Below are 26931 nucleotides of genomic sequence, written 5' to 3' on the forward strand. Positions count from 1 at the left end.
TTTTTCAAAGGCAACCATCACAGGGCTTCAGATCTTCACACACATCTATTCATCCCCATCTACTGCGTTCTTCTTTTTCCACTGTAAATCATTTTCTCCAGAGCCCAACAACCAGGATCCCCCATCCCCCTTTCAGTCCACCTGGAGTCTTAACATACACTCCCCTCCATGTACCATTTAGCTGTGTCCTATTTTCATATCCTCAATTAGGGAATAACAATTCACACTTGAATTATTAAAGGCTATCATATCCAGGCTTGTTTCCAATTAAAATGTAAAACATTTGAGATTAAAAAAAAAATTTTAATACCAGAACCTCTTATTCAGCATCTTCATCAATCTCTAATAACTAATTGTCTGGGCAACTCGTCCATCTCCAAATAGGGTAGGCAGTGGTGGGCCTGGGGGGATCCTTTGCTAGAATGTCATCTTCCCCATTTCTCTAGCAGTTGAAAGAGCTGCTGGCCAAATCAGTCATCAACCAGCTTCTAGTCGGTGCTTGAAAAACCATCTGCTTTACCGGCCATCTCTACAAATGGTCTGGATACACAGCACCCCAAGGACAGACTACTTTTCTCTTCATCTGTTTATTATGTCTAAACAAAACTCAGACTTTCTGCCCTTTACCAAAAAAGAATTTTCTACCAGAGAAACTGATCTCAAAGGTCTTTGTTAAGGAGCCTGAAAACCTGCCTCCATAACAGGAAGTCAGGTGACACTGTTCCATGCCAGGAAGGACTCTGGGATGCCCTTCATTTGTAAGCAACCCTCTTGGGTTGGTAAGCCATCCTGGTCCAGGCCATGCTCAGTCAGATTGCAGGACTATGCCATGGCCAGGTTGGAATGGCACCCTGGTACATGTGTCTTTCCCAGGCCCCTGAGCCTCAGTAATTTGCATCCAGGACTGTTCCAGATTTCTGCGGATCTGGATCATCAAGCTAGTGACACACACATCTGCCTACTGCCGCCAACAGCACCATCGTTATCTCCCCACCATAAAACTGGGCTGATCCTCCTCTTCCTCCTCTTCTTCACTGTCACTGGATGGATGCTCTTGAGAATGATCAGAGCCTGTCAATAGAACAGAATGATGCTGTAAGTAGATCAGTACCAGGAAGGCATCTCAAGTACCTTGGGGGAAAAAAAGAATGGGGCCCAAGTTCAAGCAAAACCAGGAGGCTACAGGTGGCAGGAGCTGTCACCAACACCATCTGACCTCAATGAATTATCTACTGCAGACGAGGCCCCAGTTCTGGTGCTCAGGCTAGAGGCCTCCCCGCTCAAAGGTGGACACAAGGGGCAAAAGCTTTGCAGGGTATGTGAGTACACAGGGCCTGGCAGAGCGGGCCCTTAAGGCTAGTTAACTGACTGACTGAGAGATCCAGGTCAAGAGCTCTGAGGCACTTTATGAACAGAAAAGGCCCCCTCCTATTGGGTGGATGTGGTTGTCTGACAAGGCCTCAGGGAGGAAATGGTCAAGCTGAGCTGGGCCTCCAAATGATGGAGGTGTGGGAGTACAGAACAGGAAGGACATAGGGGAAATCCACTGAGGGCACAAGATAAGAAACCTATCAGGCAAATGGCATCAAACACTCTGTCCCCCAATTCTGCAAGAAACCAGGCTAAGAGAAAGCCCTGAGGGTGCTCTGAATTCCAGCTGCCCCAGCACCTGCACCCTCCAGGCTGGGATCTCTCAGCCTCTGCCCTGGTGACTGTTGCAAACATTCAGAGTTCTGCAGATGAGAACATTCTATCCTCCACCACAACCTCATCACTGCAGATAAGCCTGAAGTAAACGGAAAATAGAAAGTCTGAAGAAAGAAGAAATGAAGAAAATATGACTCAAATTCAGGCTACAAAGTGACAGAAGCATACAAACCAGGGTTTGTGATCTTCACTCTTTGTTGTTTGCTTCTCTTTTTTCCACCATCTTCACAAAGGGAAGGGATGGCTGCTCTTGTTACACCCCATCGCCCCTTCAGAGAAGTGAACCCAAGTTAACTTGCTCTAACTGCACATTCCATGTATTAAAAAACAGAATCTAGCATCCACTCAGGTCAGAATTCAGATTTAATCAAGAGTCACAGAATTAGAAGGAGCATCAGAGATCATCTCCTTCAGCTCTTCCCTAAACAGGCATTTTCCAGAGATTCCCGACAAGTGGTTCTTTAGACTCTGCTTACAGGGGTGGTCTATCCATCATTCCCTGATTGGAAGCATCTCCTCATCTAGAACTCACATCTGGTCTCTTCCATCTTTCACATCCTTCTTAGACCCCTGGAGCCTTTTCTTTTCTACACTGGTCTCTCTGAATGGGGTTGTTTTAGCTGGTCACCATTGTCTGGAATTTACAGTGTTGGATCAGGAAGCCAGTGCAGGTCATGGAAAGAGAATCTCAGGCACTAGGGATTGAATCCCACAGCTTTATTTAACTGAATGTGTGGCCCTGGCAGATCCTGAAGGGGGAAGGATGAACTTGGGATGGAAAATGGAAAATGGACAAGCTAACAAAACAATCTGTCTTGTTTGACTGTTTGTGTTTTTGATAAGGGCTTGGTTTTTCCTTTTCCCCACAAGGGTAGCAAGGCTAGAAGGGAGCCAAGGCACCTGTTAAAATAAAATCAGAGGATTGGACAATATGATCATTGGGGTGCTCAGACCCAGGATCTTGGGGGCTTTTGGAGTTTCCCAGTTTCCAGAGGGGCATAAAGCTGGTTTCAGAAAGTCTGACATCTTTTAAATCAGGTCATACTGCCTTTAGAAACAATGCTCCCACCCACATAGAGAAAAGCCAATGCTAGCTCCTGAAACTCCCATCATTCATCAAACCAAACTACAAATACCCCACAAACTGGCAGTGGCAGCTTATGGAGTGGGAAGGATGTGGCCCCAGAGAAAGAAGCAAACGTCCCAGTGTGAACCCCATTGCAGGGGAAGTCAATATTCTCTGGATTATCAATCTTGACCTCAGAAGCTCACTGGGTAGGGCTGGGGGAGCACACACAACCCAGTGCTGTAGGGGCTACTGCAGCAGAGCCATTAACGAAAGGATTTCAAAATGGGGGAGAAAGAAACAGATTGATATGCACTTTCACGGGGTGCCAGTCAGCATCAGGGAGATGGGAAAAGCCAACAAATTGGGATTAAAGAGGTTTGGAAAATGGAGGCTGCCTGGTCACAAATTACACTAGACAATTTATAGCTTGGACAGCAGGAACATAAAAGAATTTGTCATTATGATTCCTTTCTCTGTCCTACGATTAGCCCAGAGGTATAATGGATGCTCAGTTTTAGCTTTGGCTGATGACGAAAACCAAAGAAATTCTGCCCCCCCCCCAGCTCCCATTGCTGAAAATCTCACTTTCTGAGGCAGCATTCAAGAAGACGGTTTCAAAAAGCTAGTGATGGAAAATGCTGCCCACACCAAGACAAAGAATTAAGGAGTCTGAATGCAGATGGAAGTACAGTCTATTTTTCTTTTATTTTAGTTTTTTTCCTTTTGAATGGTTTTCCCCTTTTGTTCAGATTCTTCTTTCATAACATGACTAATATGGAAAAATGTTGAACATGATTGAACATGTATAAGTGATATCAGACTGTTAGCTGTCTTAGGGAGGGGGAAGAGAGAAAAGTTTGGAACTCAAAATCTTACAAAAATAAATGTTGAAAAATGATCTTCACATGTTAACTGGAGGAAAAAAATACTATTAAGTACAAAAAAAAGAGGGTATCACTTGGAGCCCAGATGTTGGCTTTGAGCTGTGCTGGAGGAATAGGAAGATAAAGGAGGAGATGGAGCTGACAATAGAAGAGAGAGGGCAGCAGCCCACTGTCATCCTGCCTCTGCTTTCTCTACTCAGGAGAATTACTGAACTGGGAAGGACAGACAAGGATGATGAACAGGGAAGTGAAACCCATAAGTGAGGCATTGAGACGAGAAGACTCTGGCTTCCCATGCATCCCCTGATGTTGGTAGATGAACTCTCAGCAAATTCTCTAAGGAAGTGTAGAAAACAGGAGAGGCTGTGCAGGGCCAGACCATGGCAATCAGACAGAACTTACAAACCCTCGAGGTCCCCAAGCTCAGTTTTAACTGATGGCAAACTCTAGAACTCACTATTAAAAGACTAGTTTGTGAACATGAGAAGTGGAGACTCCTGGCTAAGTGTCTGCGTGGCCACATTCACGGGGGCCCACACCATGCTGACCTTAGTTCCGGCAGGAACAGACCAGGGGGACACTGTAGCCATAAGAAACAGGGGGTCCTTAATTCACTCTTGGTGGAGTTTTGAACTGATCCACTATCCTGGAGAACAATTTGGAGAGAGAAATCAAATTGTGCAAAGCCTCTGATCCAGCAATATCACTAACCAAGTCTGTATCCCAAAGAAATCATAGACAAAATGTAGAAAAATATTGATAGATCTTTTTTGTGGTGGCAAAGAATTGGAAATGGAGGGATGCCCATCAATTGGAGAAAGGCTGAACAGACTGTGCTATATTAATGTGCTAGAAGACTATTGTTCCATAAGAAATCAAGAGCAGAAAAGTCTGGGAAACTTGTATGAACTGATGCAAGTGAAGAAGAACATTTTTCATATTAATAGCAACCTTGTATGATGATCAGATATGAGGGAATACTTGAAGCCACCACCAGGCTCATTCTGACTCTTCCCTTCATCAAACAAAATATGCCTCATTCTCTCAACCAATCCTTTGATGCTATGGATTCATGAGCCTCTACTGTCCTGGTCACACTTCTCCACATGCATCAGTTTACACTGCAGATATTATGAACATATTATGTCTTATAAAATGTGCCCCAAACTAAAAACGACAGTCCAGATAACGTATGGGATCATCTCTTTTCTGATGCTAGGCTACAGATCATCAATAACATGCATGAATGTACAGATGGCACTGGAAGAGGCTTCAGTGGTCTCCCAGTTGAGGCTACACTTATGATCATGTGCCCAACTACCATGAGACAATCCATTCCATCACTGGACAAGCAGAATTATCGGCAAGCCTAAATCTCTTTCACCCACTGCTCTTCTTCCTGCTGGGTCCCCACTACAAATCAAATACCTCTCGACAGTCTCTCTGGGTTAAACAGCCCTCAGAACCCCTGATCTTCGTTGAGAACTCAGGGTCCTTCCTATCTTCCCTAGATACTCTATTAAGTCAAATTTCAGTCCCCACAGAGCAGAGCAGGACGGTTCACAAAGTCTTGATCCACACCCATCTTGAAAGGCTAAAATAATGGCTGTGTCCTCTCACTGATGCTGGTGCTTTATTGCATGACACAAACCCTAAAACATGTGGACTAGTGTATTCCACAGAGGGTTCCTCTGGCCGGCACAAGGGTCGTCTGGCCATCCAATAGTCACATGACCAACTCCAGTTTCTTTTCTGATATTTGGTCGAACAACCTTTACTGCAACTACTGAATGGAATGACTGAGTAAACACTGATTAAATGCTTGTAACTTTTACTTAATGGCTTACAGAGGGGTGTGAAAGCCAAAAGATAAGATGTATGTTAAGGATAAGCTGTTGGAATGGTGACACCCCAGAGTCATGGATAGAGGCAGGGAGGGGGAGGGGCAGAGCTGGCCGCTGTGGGCTCCAGTCCTGTCGGCAACACCTCTTGTAACTGTTCAGTGCCCAGTGCCAGGACTGGACTGTCAGAGGAGGGTCCTCAGTGGAAGCTTCCCATCTACAAAATACCAAATCCAGTTTAAAAACAATGTATAGTAATGCACTTCATAGCCTTAAAAAGCACATTTCAAGGGGCAAACCTGAAATGTTCTCTTCTTTGAGGCTTTGACAAAGTCTCAGGGGGCACAATTTTGCCCCAAATCACCCCTTTACTGTGCTCCACATAGAGGACATAGAAATTAGACAGAATTGACACTGACTCCCAGGCATTACTGAGCACCTATGGGGTTTCCTTCTTGCTCAAATGGCTGCAGTGAGCTTGCTTTCTTGAAGTTTCTTGCTTTTGATTTAAAATGGAAAAGAGAACTTGAATCCTAACCCTAATCTTTGACTGATCCCTGGCCAAGCATTCAGAGGTGCACACCCTCACTCAGAATGCAAGTCAGCCAAGCCTTCTGGTTCTCTGCCATTTATGACAAAGCCCTTCCAAAAGAGATCTCCTGAAAATGCAGGAGGCATTCCCCTGGGTTTGGTTTTATAAAATCTCATCTATAGACTGGTCTTTATGAAGTCCTCCTTTAATGCTTCTTTGCGGGGGGGTAGAAATCATAGAGAGAGCAACTGGAAATTTAAGACTCAGCCCCTCCATTCTCCAGAGATAAAGTGACCAAAGGACACGAACAAATTCCTCAAAAGAAAACCTAACATTTTAATTAGATGAAAGATTGCTCCAAATTATTTATAAGAGAAATGCAAACTGAAATAATACTGAGATTTCACTGAAGAGCTACCTGGCAAAGTTAACAAAAGATGAGGATAATTAACATTGGAGGATCTGTAGAAAGAGGATCATTAATAAACTGTTGGGAAAGCTGTTAATTGGTCCAACCACTCTGAGAGGCAGTTAGAAATCATGCTAAGACATGACAAAAATGTCCAAACTAGATCTAGATCCTACTGTTAAGCATTTGTTTCAATGAGGTCAAAGCCTTAAAGGTCTCAAGTATTTCCAAATATTCATAGCAACACTTCCAGTCATAGCAAATTCCTGGAAAAAGTCGATGCTCGTCTGATGGGGTATTAGCTCAACAAAACCACCGCTCAGGAAAGTGATAGAATATTACTATACCATTAAAAACAATGAACATATTTATTCCCAAGGAGGCATGGGAAAACTTAAATGAACTGATGCAAAACAAGGAAAACAATATCCATTCTTACTAAAACAATAGAGGTGGGAAAACAAGAATCAAAATCAGTCACTGAGTAACACAAATGACTAAGCTGGCTTATGGTGGGTCCTAAATTCCCCTTTAATTGTTTGGTCTCTCCTTCTGAATGAGGGAAAGAGAAGAAAATGGATGAAGAACATTAGGTAAAAACAAAACAATTTCAAAACAGATTTAAAAATGAGAAAAGGAATGTGTAAAGAAGTGAGGGAAAGGGACTAGGCATTTTCGATAGAACTTCCTATGTGCGGGATCCTCTGCTAGGTCTGTGAAAAATTACCGTCTCATTTGATCCTCAGGAAAACCCTGGGAGGGAGGGGCCATTATTATCCCCATTTACTGGGGAGGAATCTGAAGCAAACAGGTTAAGGGACTTGCCCAGAGCCAAACAACTGGGAAATGTTGAGGTCGGATTTGAACTTGGGTCTTCCTGACTCCAGAGCTCTCTTCTCTGCACCTCCAGCTGCTGATTTCCTAAGCCCATCCATCCAAAATTGTCATCTCTCCACAAAAACCAGAGTGCACTTTAGTCTAAATTACAGGTAGAAGATTTCCTGATCATCCCTGGTCTAGAGAACTTAGGGAATTGCTTATTAACTACAATAAATAAAGCATTTGGTTTGGTAGAGCAATGCATCCCCGCTGCTGCAAAACATCTCCCCCAAACAGATGACAAGACCACCAAGATTCCTTGAAGTCTATAGCTGAGATTCCTCTGAAAGTTCCCAGAGGCTCTTAAGCACAGAGCTGTCCCAGCCAAGATTCTCTGTGGACAGTGAGACTCAAGTTGGAAACTGGTTTGAAAAGTGGCTTGGAACTGGATCCTCCCTGTCAGTCAGCTGCACCTACTCTCTGACCTAGTGACTTCAAACCAATACTTGATTTCTCCCCCCCAAAGAGAGCAAAGGAAGGGGGAAAGGGACCCGTGAAGACCCAAATACTTTTAGCAGCTCTTTTGGTGTGGAAACTAAAGGGGATATGACTCTCAATTGGGGAATGAATGAATTTTGGCACATAAATGGGATGACACACCACTGTGCTGAAAGAAATGATGAATGGGGATGGTTTCAAAGAAACCAGAGAAGACTTGAATGAACTGTTACAGAGTGAAGGAAGCAGAACCAGGAGAGCAAGTTATATCAATAGCAACACTGTAAGACTCAAGAACTCTTTGACCAACAACTCATGAAGGATGCTACTCTCTCCTACCAGAGAGATAAATGGACCAAGATATGGACTGAGACACATTGTTTGGACAGTCAATTAGGGAATCTGTGTCTGACTACATACATTTGTTACAAGATTTTGTTTTTGTTCTTTTTCCAATGGAGATGGGGAGGTTTGGGTGAGAAGAATGATTGTTTTTAACTTGAAACACAGCATAAAGCATTTTTTAAAAGATGTTTCTGTTTCTGAATGATTTGGTATTGATTGCATGAAGCCCTGAAACACCATAACGCCTTCCAAATGAGTCCACAATTATTCAAAAGTTTGGCCTGTATATCCCCACAAGAAAAAACAAAGAGGATGAAGAATGCCCATAGTCTAGACCCTAATATGAAGCTGGACAGAGCTGTACATACATCTTGGCCGAGATACTGCCAAAGGTCAAGGAACTAAACCCAGAATTAAACAGAAGAGGCTGGAATACTTTGAGGAAAGTCAGTGTTTCTAACCTCACTCACAACACTGAATCAACTAGAGTTGGAAAGAACCTGGCTATCTAGTTCAATCATTTTGCAGATGAAGAGCTGAGGCCCTGAGAGGTTAAGATACTTACAAGATCACACAGGAGGTCCAGAGCAGAACTGGGGTTTAAATTCAAGTCCTCTGACCCCAAAGATAAGATACCAAGGTTTATCATGTTCATGTCAATATTCTTATAGTGAATTGTGGAATACTAGTCTCCAAAGAATGATATGACTAATATAGAAATACATTTTACATCAAGGCTGTCCAAAATGCGACCTGCAATTTTATGTGGCCACCTGTGGGTTTACTAAATGTTTTAGTAAACAAAGCCGAGCTCTCACCAATGACAAATCAAAATATATTCTCTATTGTTTCAATAAAAACTTTTAAAAGTACGGTTGCAAAGTCCTGTTTTACATGATTATATATAGCATAATCCATATCAAAGTGCTTACCATCTTAGGGAGGAAGTGGTAATGGAGGAAGTAAGATAATTTAGAACTCAAAAATTTTTTTAAATGAATGTTAAAAAAATTGTCTTTACATGTAATTGAAAAAATAAAAAACTATTAAAAACAATCAGATAGAATAATCAGAAAGGTTCATGGTGGATGTGAGCAGCCTGCAACAAGCTGCTCCAAAGCACCATGCAGACCAAACAGAGGGACATAAGACCAGAAAAGGTAGGCCACAAAAACCCAGGGTAACCAATGGACAGTAATGTCACATAAATGCAAGTTACTGAACAACTTTAGTTGTTTCTGTTGGTGTTCAGGATTAAGCCGCTGATACAACATTACTTTCAAAGGTGATTAGAGGAAGACCCTTTGCAGGTACGGCCCCTCTAAGATGGGCAGGAACCCACAGGTGCACTGTCTGCACCAACATGGCAGACATCAACACTGCCCAATTTACAGATGGATCCTTGAATCATCTCTCACATTCAATAATACACGGACAGACCCAGTGTTTTCTTTCTGATCACAAATATTCTCCCTGACTTAAAATCTGGACAACACATGTTCTTCATAATTACTGTTATTGGGGTGGCTAGGTGGCACAGTGGATAAAGCACCAGCCCTGGAGTCAGAAGTACCTGAGTTCAAATATGGCCTCAGACACTTAATAATTACCTGGCTGTGTGGCCTTGGGCAAGTCACTAAACCCCACTGCCTTGCAAAAAAAAAAAAAACTTTAAAAAAACCCAATTACTGTTATCTATGGATTATGCCAATTTCTTTTTTCTCTTCTTTTAAAATATTTATTTGTATAATATCACTGTCACTCTCAATGACTCCCTCTGTTCTTGCTCCCCCCATAATGAATGAATAAATCAACACAGTGGCCATGTCTGACAAGGCAGCTTGCCAGTTTCTTTGGCCTTACTTGGAGTCGCATTGCTTTGAGGGCTGTCCTGCACAGACTGGAGCATCTGAGAATCTCGCTATGGATCAGAACTTCTCTTCCATGTAACTTTGACAAAACCCCATTCGTGCCAGGCACATTAATGAATACATTTCTCCCTATTTCATGTCTTGCCTGACTGCCAATCAAATGTCTGCCACACAGTCTCAGTAACTACAGGCACACAGCAAGATTTTACTGAGACAAAAAAGCAGCACAACTGGTAGTTATGGATGTCTTCCCAATTGCCTTTTAAAAAATAATCCTAACACCATTCAAACATTCATTTGGAATCTTTCCCTCTTTTGTGAATGCCTGAAAACAGATGCTCACAGAGCCTTGCCAACTGCATCACCCCCAATTTAATGTATTGGTCTCCTCAACTTCCCTTACCTCATTTCCATGCCATCATATACAGAGGTGTTGGAGCCCAAATGGGGCTAGTTCCAGAGCAAACAATCAAAAACAGATTGCCAGAGAAAGATTGGTAGAGCATCTCTCAGTCTCCTCCTATTTCACCCATCAATGCACCTGGAATGATCTGGTTTACCTGGCTCACGCACCCAGCTTTTTGCACTTTTGCAAGACAACACTCTGAAGATATTCTCCCACTGTCCTCTTTTGGGATATTCTAAAGAATGTCTACTTAGAGGTCATGTTGTCTCTTGGCTAGCTGTTTCTGGTTTTTCTTGGCCTCCTTCCCGTGGCAATTATTTTATGTCCAAAACTTTTCTCTAACAAACATGATTCATCAGTCAGCAGTCTGCCTCCCCCAGACCTGGCCCATATAGATACTTAATAAATACTGAAGAGATGGATAATGAAGACCTAGGTGAGAGCAGAGCCCCTAGAACTACAGGCACACCCTACTTACTGTGGTCCTTCCCAGAGGGGGTGTGTAGATGTGAATGTGCACGCGATTATGGGTGCAGTGTCCCTGGATTCCACAGCCTGACCCTCTCAAAGGCCTTTTCCAAGAATGACTGTGGCCCAAAAGCCCAAGGCTACTGCCTCTTCCACCATCCTCTGGCCTCACCCATCACTAAATATGGACTCAGTTTTCCCAACATGTGTTTATGAGTTTGTGTGTCTATTTGTGACTTTGTCTGATGAGTATGACGTCCACAGAAGGGCTACATCCAGCCCCCATCAACTCTATATCCAGAGTCAGCTCCTGAGAACAACTCATCCAATTGAACAAAAGAGGAGACCAGGTCAGACTCAAACACACAGGCACCATCTTCTGAAAGGCAAAGCCCATCCTTCCTGGTAACAGTCACAAGTGGAGAGTGGCACATCCTGCCACATTCACAATCACTCTGCTAAGTCTTTTGGCTTGTTTTTAGGGAATATAGTTTACAAGGAGGCATGGAAGGTGCTCATTCAGAAGAGTTATGTCAAAAACAGAATGAATCAATAAAATACTTCAAAAACATATAACCACCAGGACAAAAATGTTTCTACTTCTAAAAAAAAAGCTAGCAGCAAGTTCCTATTGTTTTCTAGAATATAGAATTAGAGCTAGAAAGAACTCGAGGCAGTCAAGTTCAGTCTCTTTCATTTCACAGATGAGGGAACTGAGACACCAAGGGCCTGAATGACTAACCCAGTTAGCATCTGAGATTGGATTTGGACTGGGGCTTTGTGCTGGGGCAAATTTTGCTCCCCCCTCCCCACTAATGGAGGGCAAGCCCTACTTAGTTCTTGATGTGAGGGATAGAAATAGGTGCAAATGTTTTCTAGTTTCAATAGCATGTCAATGAATTTCTACTAAATGGAACTGAACAATGTATCCTAATTGTGGGAGGGACAAGAAGGAAAGGGCAATAGATGCCATCTTTCTGTCCCCTTTTCCTCTTTAGAGAGAAAAACTTGTGGACTACAGCTGTGTACTGAGTCCACATCTCTGCTGGTATTTCAAGGTGTAGTCTTAGGGCCTAGTAAAAAAGAAATCACTGTAGGAAGAGCATGGGGCCCCCAAGTGGCCCAACTGTGTGTGGGCACATCCTCTTCTCTTTTGCTAACAACACAGATATGAGGAAGTATCTCCTCAAAACAACAAAAATATGGGTCTGTCTCAGCAACAGAAACCTGAGATTGAAGGACCTAGAGGACAGGAAGAGGCCAAAGGTGAAGGGGAAAGCCATAGCCCTTACTGGCAGCAAAAAACACTTGCAAATCCATCATTAATCGTCCACCAATCTCTTTGCAATCTCATCTACCTAACCCCTGAATGAGAATAACATTTTCAAGAATGATATTTCACAGTGGATCACATCTCTACAGTCACATCACTAATTAAAAAGTACAAGAATATAAGATCTCACTGTGCTCCTCACCTGAGAGGCTCTTCCCCCGCAAGTCTGAAATCACACTCAGTTACTTGAAAGGTACAACAGAGTGAACTCTTTGATTATTATTAATATAAGAGGCAGCATAAAACAAGGAGGAAGTTTTCCAGTGGCGTGTAGCATGGAAGAAGGGTGCCCTAGAGATGGTGAAGTCTGTTGGATGGTCTTGTTTCAGGGCGACACCATGCCAATTGCATTAGGCTCCAAAATAACAAATAATTTCCTAAATAAAATAAAATCTATAACCACTCAAAAGAGCTGCACCTAACTCTTCTGATTGGAAGATGAACAATTTTGATTACATAAAATTGAGTTTTTATACAAACAAAACCAATGAATCTGAAATGAGAAGAGAACACATTTCTCTGATAAAGGTCTCAATTCTAGTAAGAAAATCAGAGCCATCTCCTAACTGGTAAACAGTGAAAGGATATGAATAGACAGTTTTCAGAAGAAGAAAACCAAACTAGCAATAGTCACAGGACAAAATGCTCCATATCACTAATAACTAAGAGAAATGCAAATTAAAACAACTTTATGGTACCACTTCACACTTGTGAGGTTGGCAAAGCTGAGGACAGATGCTGGAGGAGTTGTAGGAAAACAATTTGAAACCATGCCCCCAAAGCTATTAAACTGCAGACCCTTTGCCCCAGTGGGAGGACTACTTGGTCTGTACCCCAAAGAGAACAAAGATAGAGCATTAGGACCCATTAATTGAGGGAAACACTTATCCATCCGTGGAGGAATATGGTTGAACAAGTACAAAGCGAGGTGAGCAGAACAAACATTTCTGGAAGACTTGAGAATATGACTAAGTGACACAACTCCAGAGGATTTGCAGCTGACCAAAATAATGTACTCAGAGGACAGACTGGTATGTATCCGTCCATGGGGGTCTTGTTTTCATCACTTTCTCAAAGGGTGGAAAGACACAGGTGGGAGGGAGAGAACTGAGAACTGATAGTAATTTAAAATGAACTTTTTCAAACAAAGAAATGGACGGAGATTCCCTTTTGTACATCTGGGATGTGCGAGTGGTGTTTTCTCACCACATCTGCTAGTCCATGACCACACAATGCTTCCAGTCCCCTAAGCTTCCCCCAAAGTTTGAGCACCTACATTTTTCTGCTAAGACTCTGGCTGTCAGTCCCAGAAGCTGAGGATCTCCCAAAAGGAGACATCCATGGTGTAGGCTGCATTATATTGAGAAAGGATGTGCCTGAAGAAGGGGGGATGGGAGACATCTCCAGAGAATCAGAGCAGAAGGGCCAAGACATAGTGTGAGCACAGGACAAACAAGGCAGGGCCCAGGAGTTTCTCAAATGCCCACAAGAGATCAAGAGAGCCTGAGAAGGCACTGTGACTAAGAGGCAGCATGGGTGGGCTATGACACATCTCACTTGGGTAGCTCACTGATCCCCTGGATGGTTTCAGAGTGGCAAGATGATTATTTTGGCACTTATTGGGTTGTTCATCTTCGGAGGCAGGTGTGCCATCTCTCCAGTTAGATGAGAGACTTTGTAAGGGTAGGGACTATACCCACACTTCTCTATGTATCCTCAAGCACAAGGAACAAAAGAAAATTGAAAACCAAGGGAAGAGAGAAAATAGTAAGAAAAGAACTGATGACTTTAGATAAGCTCAACTCTCCATAAAGAGATTCCAGTGTACTGAAAGATCTTGAAAAATGGTCACAAGACCACTCTCTCTAATCTTTGTGAATTCCCAGGAACCCATACAAATTTTGGAATTTTTTTTAATAAAGGAAAAAGAGACAGAAGCTACAGAGCGGTAAATCTGAACAGAAGGGAAATTCTAGAATAGAATATTAAATAAGTATTTAGAAATGTGAACATTTAAGGGAAAAAGAAAAAACCCAAACTTTTGATTTGTAGGAGCTGGCAGGGGTTCATTAACTCAAGTACAACTAACCTGACCTCTCTTAAAAAGGAAAAAAAAAAACCAAAAAGATGAGGCCACAGGACCAGGAGATGAGAAGGATCAAACAGAAATGGAACCTTGTCCTCAGCAATGGGAAGCAGGCTCACCAGTCCTATAATGAAGTACATCACAGTGGTGCTGAGGCGACCTCTGGCCTTCTTGAAGGCAATGCCAGTGGGTGTGCTGGAGGGAATTCTGGCAGCTTCTACTGCCAGTCTTTCTAGTTGTAAAAGCTTTGAGGTTAGCTCTGGGAAGAAATGTGGTCTGTTTTCCAAAGACCAACCTTGGTCCCAATCAGAAACAAGCAACAGTCACTAGGCTAGTCACATGATGATTTTTGGTTTTGTCCACAGCAACCCATGAATCAAAGAAAAATTCTGACATGGCCTTCAGTCCTTTGCATCACTGTTCCATTTTGATAGCAGAGTTGGAGAAAAGGGAGCAGTAGATCACAGTTCCTTGACATTCACCAAAATCTGAATTCAGATAAGTGCTGGTTGTCTAAGTGTGGGATCCTTGCCCAAAGACCAATGAGTCGACCACTACTGCAGTAGGACGAATTCCTATCAATCTGGCATTCTTGCCATCAACAAACCAGAAGAAAGCAGTCACAATTAAATGAAAAGCTGGCTCGCAGGTAGTCCTTGAAGAAGTAAAGGAATTGGCAGAATGGTTTTATTCCACACCCCAAAGTTATAAGAAATATTTCAGGGGACACTTGCTCATTACATATTCAATACTAAAGAAAAGTACATGAGAAAAAAGACCAATATAGAAAATAACTGCACCAACAAGGGGCGATGCTCCACCTTGACGGACTCGCTCCTTCCATCAGGGCAACAATCAGGGACAATTCGGGACTATCTGCCATGGAGAATGCCGTCTGTATCCAGAGAAAGAGCCGTGGGGTTTGAACAAAGACCAAGGACAATGACCTTCTATTTAGAAAAAAAAAGGTTTCTTATTGTGTAATTTTGCTATCTCTTATACTTTATGTTTCTTCCTTAAGGATATGATTTCTCTCTCGTCACATTCAACTTAGATCATTTATAGCACGGAAACAATGTAAAGACTAACAGAATGCCTTTTGGGGGGGTGAGGGGGAAAGGAAGCAAGAATGGGGGGGGGAATCGTAAAACTCAAAATAAATAAAATCTGTTTTTAGAAAAACCAAAAAAAAAAAAAAAGAGAGAAAATAAGTGCACAAAAGTGTTAAATGCTGTGGAAAACTTGGTGGGGGTTGTTTGGATGTTCATTCTTGTCCAACTCTCTCTTGGCAGAGATGATGATGATGCTTGTCCTTCATTCTCAAAGAAGACCATGACATCAGGGAGGTTATGTCATGACAAGCACATGGATTGGATTTGAGTCGGGGGGGGGGAACGGACGCTATGCTAAGTCACTTTCTCCTCCAGGGCCATCTGGGTCCAGTGGCCAGATATGATCAGGATGGCTGGAGATGGCCCTGGATGTGGGGCAGTCAGTGCTAATGACTTGCCCAAAGTCACACAGCTAGTAAGTGGCAAGTGTCTGAGGCTGGATTCGAACTCCTGTCCTCTTGACTCGAAGATCAATGCTCTATCCACTGTGGTGGTTTTGCTATTTCCTTATCCAGCTCATTTTATAGATGAGGAAACTCAGGCCAACAAGCCAAGTGACTAGCCCAAGATTATACTTATTAAGAGCTCAACGCACTGCACCACCTTGCCCAGAAAACTTGCTAAGAACCTCCAAATCAAAACAATATATCCTCTGATTCCTGGTCACTTAAAGGAAATGGTGGGAAGAAACATGGGAAAGTGTAGTTCAAGAGAAAGAAATAAGTGAGGCAATTCTCCAGCCCAAGGTTCCCCCTGGAAAATCGGGGTGGGGAAAACTGTTCCACAGGGGTGGAAGGGGTGGCAGCACAACCAGGATTATTGCATTAGAATGAAGGAGCTCCAGTCTTCCCAGAACAGCCCGCTGGGTGCCTAGACAGCTGGATCTCATGGTGCACTAGCTCCCAGCACCAAAAGTAGTTTCCTGACCTGGCAACCCAGGGAACACCAGTCACAACTTCCAAAATCAGCAGGGAAACCTCTGCCAGAGTGAGTGGGAGCCAACATGTCCCTCAGTGCAGCCCAGATTCCAGGAAACAGAAGCAGGCACACAGAGACCCCCTGGCAGCTGTGACCAGAGTGCTCAGTCTACAGAAGGCAAGGGGGTGGGGGGAGACTATCGAGGTCTGTCCTCTGTCCCTCAGACAGAACTCTGGGGCTTTGCCCATATTCAGACCCTGGTCGCAGTCTGGGAATCCCCTATTGCCATCCACAGACCAGAGCACAGGCAGGAGAGCAGTCAGAGCCTCACATACTGAGGTCTTTGTGGGGGTGTCCCAATAATACTCAAAAGCTCAAGAAGCACCCCAAACCAGTCACAGGCTGGAGAAATGAGTAAATTGAAAAAAAAAAAGGAAACTGATCACAGACAATTACTTTGGTCCCATGGAGGACCAAAACACACAATCAGAAGACAAGAAAAGTTCCAGCTTCTGCATCTAAATCCTCCAAGAAAAATAGAAGTTGGTGTCAGGCTATTTCAGAGCTCAAAAAAGATTTTCAAAATCAAGTAAGGGAGGTAGGAGGAAAATTGAGAAGAGAAATGAGGGAAAAGCAGGAAAAACATGAAAACCAACTCACAACTTAGTCAAGGAGATCCAAAACAATGCTGAAGAAATAATATACTAAAAACTAGTTTAGGTCAAATGAAAAAAAACAATTCAAAAATTAATGAAAAAAATACCTTACAAAGCAGAATTGGCTAGATGGAAAAGGAGATAAGAGCTCTCTAAAGAAAACAAATAAAAAAAAAATAAAAAACCTAAAAAAAAATCCTTCAAATGTAGAATGAAGCTAAAGGAAGCTGATGAGGAATCAAGACACAATAAAACAATATCAAAAGAATGAAAAACTAGAAGAAAACATGAAATACAGAAATAGAAGAAAACAGATCCAGTAGAGATCATTTAAAAATTATTGGACTACCTGGAAGTCATAATCAGGAAAAGAGCCTTGACCTCATTTTTAAAGAATTTCTAATGGAAAATTATCCTGCTATCCTAGCAGCAGAGGGAAATGTACAAATTGAGAGAATTTATCGATCTCTTAATGAAAAAGATCCAAAAACCCCCCAAAACTCCCAGGAACTGCCAAGTTCCAGAACTCCCAAGTCAAAGAAAATACTACAAGCAGCCAGAACAAAACAATCCAAATATTATGGCACTTCAGTCAGGATTACCCAGGACTTTTTAGTAGTATTCACATTAAGGGCTTGTAGAGCTTGAAGTATAATATTCTGGAAGGCCAAAGAGCTCAGAATGCAACCGAGAATCAACTACCCAGAAAAACTGAACATCCTCTTCCAGGGGAAAAGATGAACTTTCAGTGAACCAAGGGAATTTCAAATGTTCCTATTGAAACGACCAGAGCTGAACAGAAAGTTTGATCTTCAAGTACAGGACTCAGGTGAAGCATAGAGAGGGTGGATGAGAAGGGTAAATTATGAAGGACTTAATGATGAGAGTGTATTCTTGCATGGAAAGATGATACTGATAATACTCATATGAACCTTCTCATTTACTAGAGCATTTAGAAGGAGCATATGTAGACAAGGCACAGGAGGGAGCTGAATTTGGAGATATAATATATTGTAAAAATGGAGTCAATGGGTGAATAGGAAATGTACTGGGAGACGGGAAAATAGAGTAGGAATAGACTAAGATAGAGTAGGAATAGACTAAGATACTTCATGTAAGAGTCAAGAAATAGCTATTGCAATGGTATGGAAGGGGGGGAAAGGTGAGGGGGAATGAGGGAGCATCATTCCATCAGAAATGACTCAGAAAGGAAATAACACACACACACACACACACACACACACACACACACACACACACACAGAGGCATAGAAATCTAGAAGAAAAAGGAGAGAAAGGGGATGAGAGAAAGGGGGGAGGAGGGAGGTAGGGGACAGAGGAGAGGGTAGATCATGGGAGAGAATAATTAGAAAACATTTTCTTTTTTACTTTTTGCAAGGTGGTGGGACTGAATGGCCTGTTTGGGACCATGGGGCTGGGTGGGTGCTGGGTCTCTGGGGTAGGATGTAGGCTTGGGGCCTCTTGGCCGCAGGGTCAGTGCTCTGTCCACTGCGCCACTGTAACCCACAACACTTTTGATGAGGGACAGGGTGAAAAGAGAGAGTAAATATAATAATTGTTAGTGGGGAGAAATGGATGGAGGGAATTATAATCAGCAACATCAACTGTGGAAGGAACTTCTCTAATGGACTCGTGATAAAGAATGTGATTCACCACAAGACAGAGCTGAAGGTATCGAAACACAGACTGAAGCACTTTTTTTTTCTTTTTCACTTTATTTCTCGTGAGATTTCTTTTTATTTTTTGGGCGGAGGGAGATTATGTTTACTCTTATAACAAGACCATTTTAGTAATGTATAAATACATTTTTAAAATGGAAAAAAAAAGAGAAAGAAATAAGGGGCAGCTAAGTGGCACAGAAGGTAGAGCACTGGTTCTGACCTTGGGCAAGTCACTTAAAACTCACTACCCCACAAAAAGCAACCCTCCCCCAAAAAAAGATGAGAGAGAAAGAAATAAGAGAGGTCAAAAATTTGTAGATTATACAGAAGCCTCATGTCTATCATGAACACTTTCTCCAAAAAAGAAATTTGGCATGGAACACTATTGTTTTATTAGAAACCAGGAGGGATGGGAATTCAGAGAAGCCTGGAGGGATTTGCATGAACTGATGCTGAGTGAGATGAGCAGAACCACAAGAACATCCTAACAGCAACATGGGGGCAATGATCAACCTCGATGGACTCACTCATTCCATCAGTGCAACAATGAGGGACGATTTGGGATTGTCTGCAATGGAGAATACCATCTGTATCCAGAGAAACAACTGGGAAGTTTGAACAAAGACCAAGGACTATTACCTTAAATTAAAAAAAAACAAAACATTGATATCTTATTGTCTGATCTTGCTATCTCTTATACTTTAGGTTTCTTCCTTAAGGATATGATTTCTCTCTCATCACATTCAATTTGGATCAATGTACATGGAAACAATGTAAAAACTGGCAAATTTCCTTCTGTGGGGGACAGGGGGAGGGAAGTAAGATTAGGGGAAACTCAAAATAAATGAAATCTTTAAGAAATTAAAAAAATAAAATGCCATCCATCTCTAGATAGTGAAAATAGATGGACTCAACAATGCAAAAAAAAAATAAAAATAAAAAAATAAAAAATAAAAAAAAGAGACTTGGTAGGTACCAAACATCACCACAAATGATGTAACTGACTACATTTAACAGACAGAAAAAGACTTATAGATATTAGATTTATCCCTGAGCAAATTGTCTGACCAGACACACATACCATCGATTTGTTAGAGCCAAGATGAAAACTGATAATAAAAAAGAAAGGATGGTAATTAAAATACATACATACAGACATATCTCATAGAATTCGAATATAAATTCATCTGTAAAATCTTATGATGTGGAAGCACACAGACAATTAAAGTAGCAGACTCTCATAAAGCAGGAACAGGGAAAGTAAAGTCAGGAAGCCTGACATTGCAGAAGCCTCAATATGGCAGCAGATGCAAGGTGTTTACAAAAAATGCAAGAGGCACTTATGAACCATCAATTCAATTAAATACCACAAGCTCAAGGAAGAGATGGAGAACATCACCAATGACAAACTAGATGATTTTGATTACATTAAATTAAAAAGCTTTTGCACAGACAAAACCACTGTAACCAAGATCAAAAGAAATGTAGTAAACTGGGAAACAATCTTCACAATTAATGTTTCTGACAAAGGACTCATTTCTAAAATATACAGAGAGCTGAGTCATATTGAAAAAAAAAAGCCATTCCTCAATTGACAAATGGTCAAAGGATATATAAAGGCAATTTACAGACAAGGAAATCAAAGTGATCCATTGTCATATGAAATACTAGTCTAAATCACTACTTATTAGAGAAATATACATTAAAGCATCTCTGAGGTACCACGCCTCACACCTCTCAGACTGGCCAATATGGCCAGAAAGGACAATGATCATTGTTGGAAGGGCTGTGGGAAATCTGGGACACTAAGGCATTGTTGGTAGAGTTGTGAACTCATCCAACCTTTCTGGAGAACAGTCTGGAACTATGCCAAAAGGGCAAAAAAAAATGTTCATACCCTTTGATACAGCAATACCACTACTGGGTCTATAACCTGAAGAAATCATGAAAAAAGGGTAAAAACATCACTTGTACAAATATTCATAGCAGCCCTGTTTGTGGTGGCAAAGAATTAGAAATCAAGTGACTGTCCTTCCATTAGGGAATGGCTAAACAAACTGTGATATATGTATGTCATGGAACACTATTATCTATTAGAAACCAGGAGGGATGGGAATTCAGGGAAGCCTGGAGAGATTTGCAACCAGAAAAACACTGTACACTCTAACAGCAACATGGGGGTGATGATCAACCTTGGATGGACTTGCTCATTCCATCAATGCAACAATCAGGGACAATTTGGGTCTGTCTGCGATGGGAAATACCATCTGTATCCAGAGAAAGAACTGTGGAGTTTGAACAAAGACCAAGGACTATTACCTTTAATTTAGGGGGAAAAAACCTGCTATCTTATTGTCTGATCTTGCTATCTCTTATACTTTATGTTTCTTCCTTAAGGATATTATTTCCCTCTCATCACATTCAATTTGGATCAATGTATACCATGGAAACAACGTAAAGACTGACAGATTGCCTTCTGTGGGGGGGTAGGGGGAGGGAAGTAAAATAAATAAGAAAGATAGTAAAATCGTTTTTTTTAAAAAAAACTACAAGCTCTCAGCTCTCCTTAGGAACGTGTGCTTGGCTCCCTGCCCCACAAGAAGCAGCCCCTGCCCCCCACCACCTACCTTCCTTTGACTTCTGCTGCTCCTGCTTAGCCTTCTTAGCCAGTAATTTCTTCTCTTTAAACTTCTGCCTGGAAAGAAAAAGACAAATTCTCTATGGGTCATTAGTATCTTTTTTTTTTTAAGGCTTTTGCAAGGCAATGGACTTAAGTAGCTTGCCCAAGGTCACACAGCTAGGTAATTATTAAGTGTCTGAGGTCAGATTTGAACCCAGGTCCTCCTGACTCCAGGGCCAGTGAGGTCATTGGTATCTTAAAAAACTTCTTAAGCCTTTCATAAAGAGGGATCCTGCACCTGCACTCTTTCCATATGGAAACTCAGAACATCAAATGTAGATACAAGATGACACGGTCAGGAGGGGTTTCCCAAAATGTCCCAAGCCAGAACAAGTAGCCTCGGAGTCTTTCGCTAAGGGGATCCATGTCCAGGCTGAGGGTCCCTGGTCTGATTTCTCACAACCATGGCAGTTTCCTTCTTTTCTTGGATAATTAAGTAAAAATTGAGGTGAAAATGGGGCCCCTGAGGTATTTTTAAGTATCAAAAGTCTTCTGGTTTGACATTTGGGACTTGCCTGTTAATGACTGAAGTCTACATTTTAAAAACACAACAATGAAGAGAATACAGAAGTAAGTGTGCATGAATAGGGAGTAAATGCACAAACCGTTCAAAATTCTGTTTCCTGATTTAATAAAAGTAGAGACCAGTTGAGGGGGGGCTTTGCCCACTCAGAGGTTTGGACACAAAATTACAAGGATAACTACCCTTGATTTTTGTGTCCTCAGCACAATGATCGATACACAGTAAGTGCCTAATAACAGTTCACATTTATATCAATCAATTTATTAAGCATCTACTGAATCAAAAGACTGGCTTCCAGTCCAGCCCCGCTGTGAGAATTGTCTCACTTACTGTTTACTGCTGGTGTGATCCCAGTCACTGCCCTGAGAGGTTTCTAGGAGCCACCTCAACAGCTCTGGACTTCCCAGCCCTAAACCCCACCATCTGATGGGAAGCATCTCACCGCTTCTTCCGACGTTTTGCAGTTTGTTCCTCTGCTGCTATTTTATTCTTCTGCAGTCTCTCCTGGAACTCGGCATCCATTTTTTGCTGCAAAGAAAATGTGACTTTAGAAACATCTTTCTCTGGCCAAATTGAGGGGTCTCTTGTATAGGCAGCAGTCAGGCACACTGTGGTGATTATTACAGGTGCCTCCTCAACACTGCCCTGGGAGATAAGCGATGCATGTGTTATTATCACCTGTTTTATAGATTTGGAAATTGAGGCTCAGGGAGGAAGAGGGACTTGCTCACAGTGGGGGAAACAAGGACTAGATTGCAAAATGAAGTGCTGACTTCCAATGTGGGACTGCCTACCTCTAATATGATGTCTTTTTAAGGACACTGCTCTAGTAATTTGAGGGGACTCATACAAAAAGTAGCTTTGGGGGCCAAGTCTTTTCTTAATTCTTTCAAGTCACCAGAATACTACTTAGCAGATGAGTATTTCCTGTTAGTGAGATGACTTGATGGGTAAAGAACTCAGGAAAACTTGCCTCAGAGTCTTATGGTAAGTACTTAACCTCTGTCTCAATTTCTTCATCTGTAAAAAGGGAATAGTAGAATCAGAGTGATTCTGTAAATTAAATGAGATAACAAGAAAGCTATGTAATCACTTAGCTTTTACTAACAAACATACAAGAAAAGATACAAAAGGCAAAATGAACCAGAGGGACCAAGGGCAGGGGCTGGGGAGTCCCCAAGCTATTTCTATCTCTAGGCTGGCTCAGGAGGAAGAGAATGGCTTGAATTCCATTTAGAAAGAGTGTAGCAATGCTTTTGCCAAGAGTTCCAGGTGATGCTGGTTGAGAATCTCTGACCCAAGACCAGTGGATGGGGAAAAGCTGAGGCTAGGTGCAAATATATGAATAAGAAGAACCTATGATCTGCTATAATGTGTGTGTACTAAGACATCCTTGATGAGCTCAGAGGAGGCAACTCGGCTGTGGAATGAGACCACAAGTGACTACAGTGATGGTCTCTGTCTGGGCCTCTGCACTGACCCCTGTGCTGAGGCTTTCCCTCTTGAATACTGCTGCCTCTTGGAAGTACTGATTTCCTTCAAGGTTTAGCTCAAAGATCACCTTCTGCATGAAGTTTTTTCTAATGGCCCCCACAGCTAGCATCCCCACCCCAAATAATTTTGCCATTTCGCTATATATGTGCTTCTTGTGTCCTCAAATGAAAGACCTGGACCACCAGGTCTGCCCCGTGTCTGCCTTTGTCTCCCCAGCTCACAGGCAGAATAATGGTCATTCAGCAAGTGGTGAACGAGTATTTTCCAGCTGACAGCTGGAGGGTGGCACTGCCACCCAAAGATAGACAAAGTTCTCCAACACACTGAACAGGGTCTTTCAAAAAGGACTGGGGAAAATCTCAAGAGAATTTCCCAGGATGGAGATCCCAAATCCACCCTTGTATTAGCTCATCCCCAGCTCTAGCTAAGGAATAATTCAGGAGGAGGTCCAGGGTCTTTTCTCCTGGAGGTCCCCCCCCACCCCTAACCTCCATTTTAAGGAGAACCTGCCTTCATTCCCCTCCATGACCCATTCCTGACTGTCTAGACTTCAAAACCATGGTGCTCCCCATTAGATGAACTCATACTAACTTGATCATGAGCAATTATAGACACCTTTGATACCTGGCACAATGTTTGGCCCACAGTAAATACAGAGCAAATGCTTTTTCATTCAAAGAAAAAGGAATGCTTCTAATAGGGTCTTCTCTTCCCCTCAGCTTTGGGGGTCTTCCCATCCTGACCTGCTTCCCAACTCTGGCATATCTTTCCCACTGGGGACCCTCCCAGAGACCCCACATTGGGTGGTCCAGACCAGTCAGTCTGTCCTCCTCTCCTAGCCTTGCTTCTCTGTATGTGACTCCCCAGTCCCTGGGGGAGGCAGGGCTAGACCGTCTTTCTTTTGGATTGGATCATACCCCAGTATTTAGCTTGTCAATTGGCCTGGAACCTGCTTCTTTCTACAAGTGGACCCAGTGAAGCTCCCCTCCTTGTGCTTCCATCAGAGGCAGAGAAGGTGCCAACACAACCCAATGTGGGCAGCTCGCACCCACACCTGCTTCTCCATCATTCTGAGACCTCTTCCCAACTGATCTCCCTAGAGCAGACAAGATCTGTTCCTCTTCCTGAGACAGCCCTTCAGATACTGACAGAGGCATGACTTCCCCCACCCCATCTAAGTTCCAGATTCTTCAACTGGTTAGTGTCTTTCCCAAAATGTGAGGCCTGGAAATTGAGGAACTTCCCCCAGACACCTTGGCTTCCCAGACACAGGCCTCCCAGATGAGCCACAACCAACCTTCTCAGCCATGGCGTCCATGAAGTCCTGTCTCTGATACTCCCTGCGCCGAAGATGCCTGTAGACGTGGAATTCCCCACTGCCGGCACCAGCACTCGAACCTGCGGCAAGAAAGAAACCTTACTGAAACCAAGCTGTCAATGTAGCAGAACTCATATTACATGCAGGCTCATAGTTTGGTGGCCAGAAAGTAGATGGGAGACTGGGGATGTTGGAAATTTAAAAGAATCTTCCACTCAACTTGAATGAGGGTGATAGGCAAAGACTCAAAAGGTGTGGGCGACTGAGTCATGGAAAAGAAACTGGATGCCTGGCAAAACAGTGGTGTTAGCACAGTCTAAGCAACATCCAATATCAATTATCAATGGATATGGATCAATAGCAATTAAAGAGCAATGGCTTTAGGATTAAGAAAGTCAGGCTGGAATTCTGGCAATGACATTTACTGGTGGTGACTCTAAATTTCTCTTGTGATCTCAAACCAGAGAATGCTTAGAAGTGGGTCCAACCCCCATATTCAGAGGGGGGAAAGCAAACAGGAGGCAAAGGGGGGGATAATTACGATTCCAAAACCTACAGTACCAGACAGTTGTGAGGAAAGGGCTTTGAAAACTCTAGCACACTAGATAACCATGAGTCCCTGTGATTGTGTCCTGTGTCTCCTATTTCATTAACAGTTTGAGGTCAAGAAGCATCAAAATCAAAGGGGGAAGCCAGGTGGCACAGTGGATAGGGCACCGGCCCTGGAGTCAGGAGGACCCGAGTTCAAATGTGGCCTCAGACACTTAATAATGACCTAGCTGTGTGGCCTTGGGCGAGTCACTCAGCCCCGTTGCCTTGCAAAACACCCAAATAAACAAGAAGCATGAGGCCAGGTCTGCCCGGTCCGGCTCTGGGGCCCGCGGGGTCAGGCACCCCGCACCCTGGCCTTTGGGATCTGGCTGGCCAAGGCCTCCCGGCGGCGCCAGGCTGAACTGACCCTGCGGAGGGGCAGGTGCGGGCTCCGGGGTCCCCGCCCCCCCGGTCATTACCCATAACGTCTCTGACGAATTCGGGGGGCGGCCTCGGGGCCCACTCGTTGATCTTCTCTGGAATGGGCACGGTCTTGTCCTGCAACATGGAGGCGCCCGATTAGACGTTTCTGGGCCCCCCGCCCCGGAAAGCCCGACTGCCTGGAGCTCCGGCGTGGCCGCCCGGGGGGGGGGGGTCTCCCGGACCGTAAATGACGGAGGCTGGACTCCAACCCTCGGCCAACCCGCTTCCTGGCGCCCCCCCATATAAGGCTGACCTCTGACCTCCCCGAAGCCCAAGGCTCTTCTGCCCCCCGCCCCCCAGTCCGGGGCAATGGAGGCGGCGTCTCCCCGGCCCGCCTCCCCTCACCGGGTTCTTCATGAGCCGCTCCAGCTTGAGCCGCTGCTCCTCGGCCGCGTTCTTGGGGATGACGAGCGGCTGGGGCTCCTTCTTGGGCCGCGGGGCCCGCACCGACGACGCCGCCGAGCCCGCCATGGCGCGGGCGCTCTCCTTCCGTGCTCGCGCGCAGAGATGACGTCGGAGGCGCGCCACCGACCCCTCCTTTCTTTCCTTCCGTACGCGCCCCGGACGCGTTCACGCGTCCTAGCAACCAGGAAGGCCGGCACTCGGGTCCCGCCCACCACCGGGAGGAACGTCATTGGTTGCCCTCCGAGGGGCGGGCGGGGCCAAGATCGTCCAACCACACCGGCGGTTCCCGGAGCCCGTCCCCTTCCCCCTTTGTGGTTGGTCGAGAGGTCTGTCCGCGGGCTCCGGCGGAGCCGAACCAGGAACCGGCGACAATCAGACCGGCGGGTCCCCACGCCGCGTCCGGACTGAATAAACCCAAGCCGCCGCGGCGCCCCGAGGGCCTGAGTTCGAGGCTGCCCACAAACTCCAGGCCCAAAGGCAGCTGGTGAAACCAGAGAATAACGGGAGGGAGCCCTGGGTCCGGGGCGCCGCCCCGCTGCCGGCCTGGGGCGGGTTTCAAAAGGAACCGGGGGAAACAACGATTGGGCCCCGGGGGTCTGGCGAGGCAGAGCGGTAAGCGGCTTGTGCGCGGGCCCGCGGCCGGGGAGGATGGAGCGCCTGAGGGCGGACTGGAACTCGGCTCCTGCAGGCTCCGCGCGGCTGCCCCAAGGGGGCGGGGAGGGGCGGGGCCTCCGCCTGCCCATCAGCCGGAGGGGGCGGGGCCCGGGCGGGGCCCGCCCCCGAGCCCGCGCCTGCGCGCAGCCCGGGCCGGGCGGGGGAGGGGGCCTTCTCCCTGCAGCCCACTCCCACCCTTCCCTGGGA

At 44.2% G+C, this 26931-nt stretch overlaps 1 protein-coding gene across 3 annotated transcripts; it reads right to left on the minus strand.

The window, feature by feature from the left end:
• Positions 1–654: 654 nt before the first annotated feature.
• On the minus strand, positions 655–26716 carry PRKRIP1 (PRKR interacting protein 1). 3 transcript variants are annotated; one of them, XR_012468873.1, is made up of 7 exons: positions 26011–26715; positions 25662–25740; positions 24631–24731; positions 22282–22367; positions 21264–21331; positions 1880–5718; positions 989–1071 (listed from the first exon to the last, which is right to left on the minus strand). XR_012468873.1 is itself a non-coding variant. In XM_074189473.1 (6 exons), exons 1-6 carry the CDS (start codon positions 26134–26136, stop codon positions 934–936), a joined length of 594 nt encoding a protein of 197 aa, XP_074045574.1. In that variant the 5' UTR covers positions 26137–26716; the 3' UTR covers positions 655–933. The 3 variants fall into 3 exon arrangements, 2 of the variants coding, with proteins under 2 accessions (XP_074045574.1, XP_074045573.1); XM_074189473.1 differs by lacking the exon at positions 1880–5718 and having other exon boundaries at positions 655–1071; positions 21264–21327; positions 26011–26716; XM_074189472.1 differs by lacking the exon at positions 1880–5718 and having other exon boundaries at positions 655–1071; positions 26011–26706.
• Between the last annotated feature and the right edge of the window lie 215 nt (positions 26717–26931).

The sequence above is a fragment of the Macrotis lagotis genome, chromosome 5 (genome assembly GCF_037893015.1).
Source record: "Macrotis lagotis isolate mMagLag1 chromosome 5, bilby.v1.9.chrom.fasta, whole genome shotgun sequence".
Taxonomy (NCBI): domain Eukaryota; kingdom Metazoa; phylum Chordata; class Mammalia; order Peramelemorphia; family Peramelidae; genus Macrotis; species Macrotis lagotis.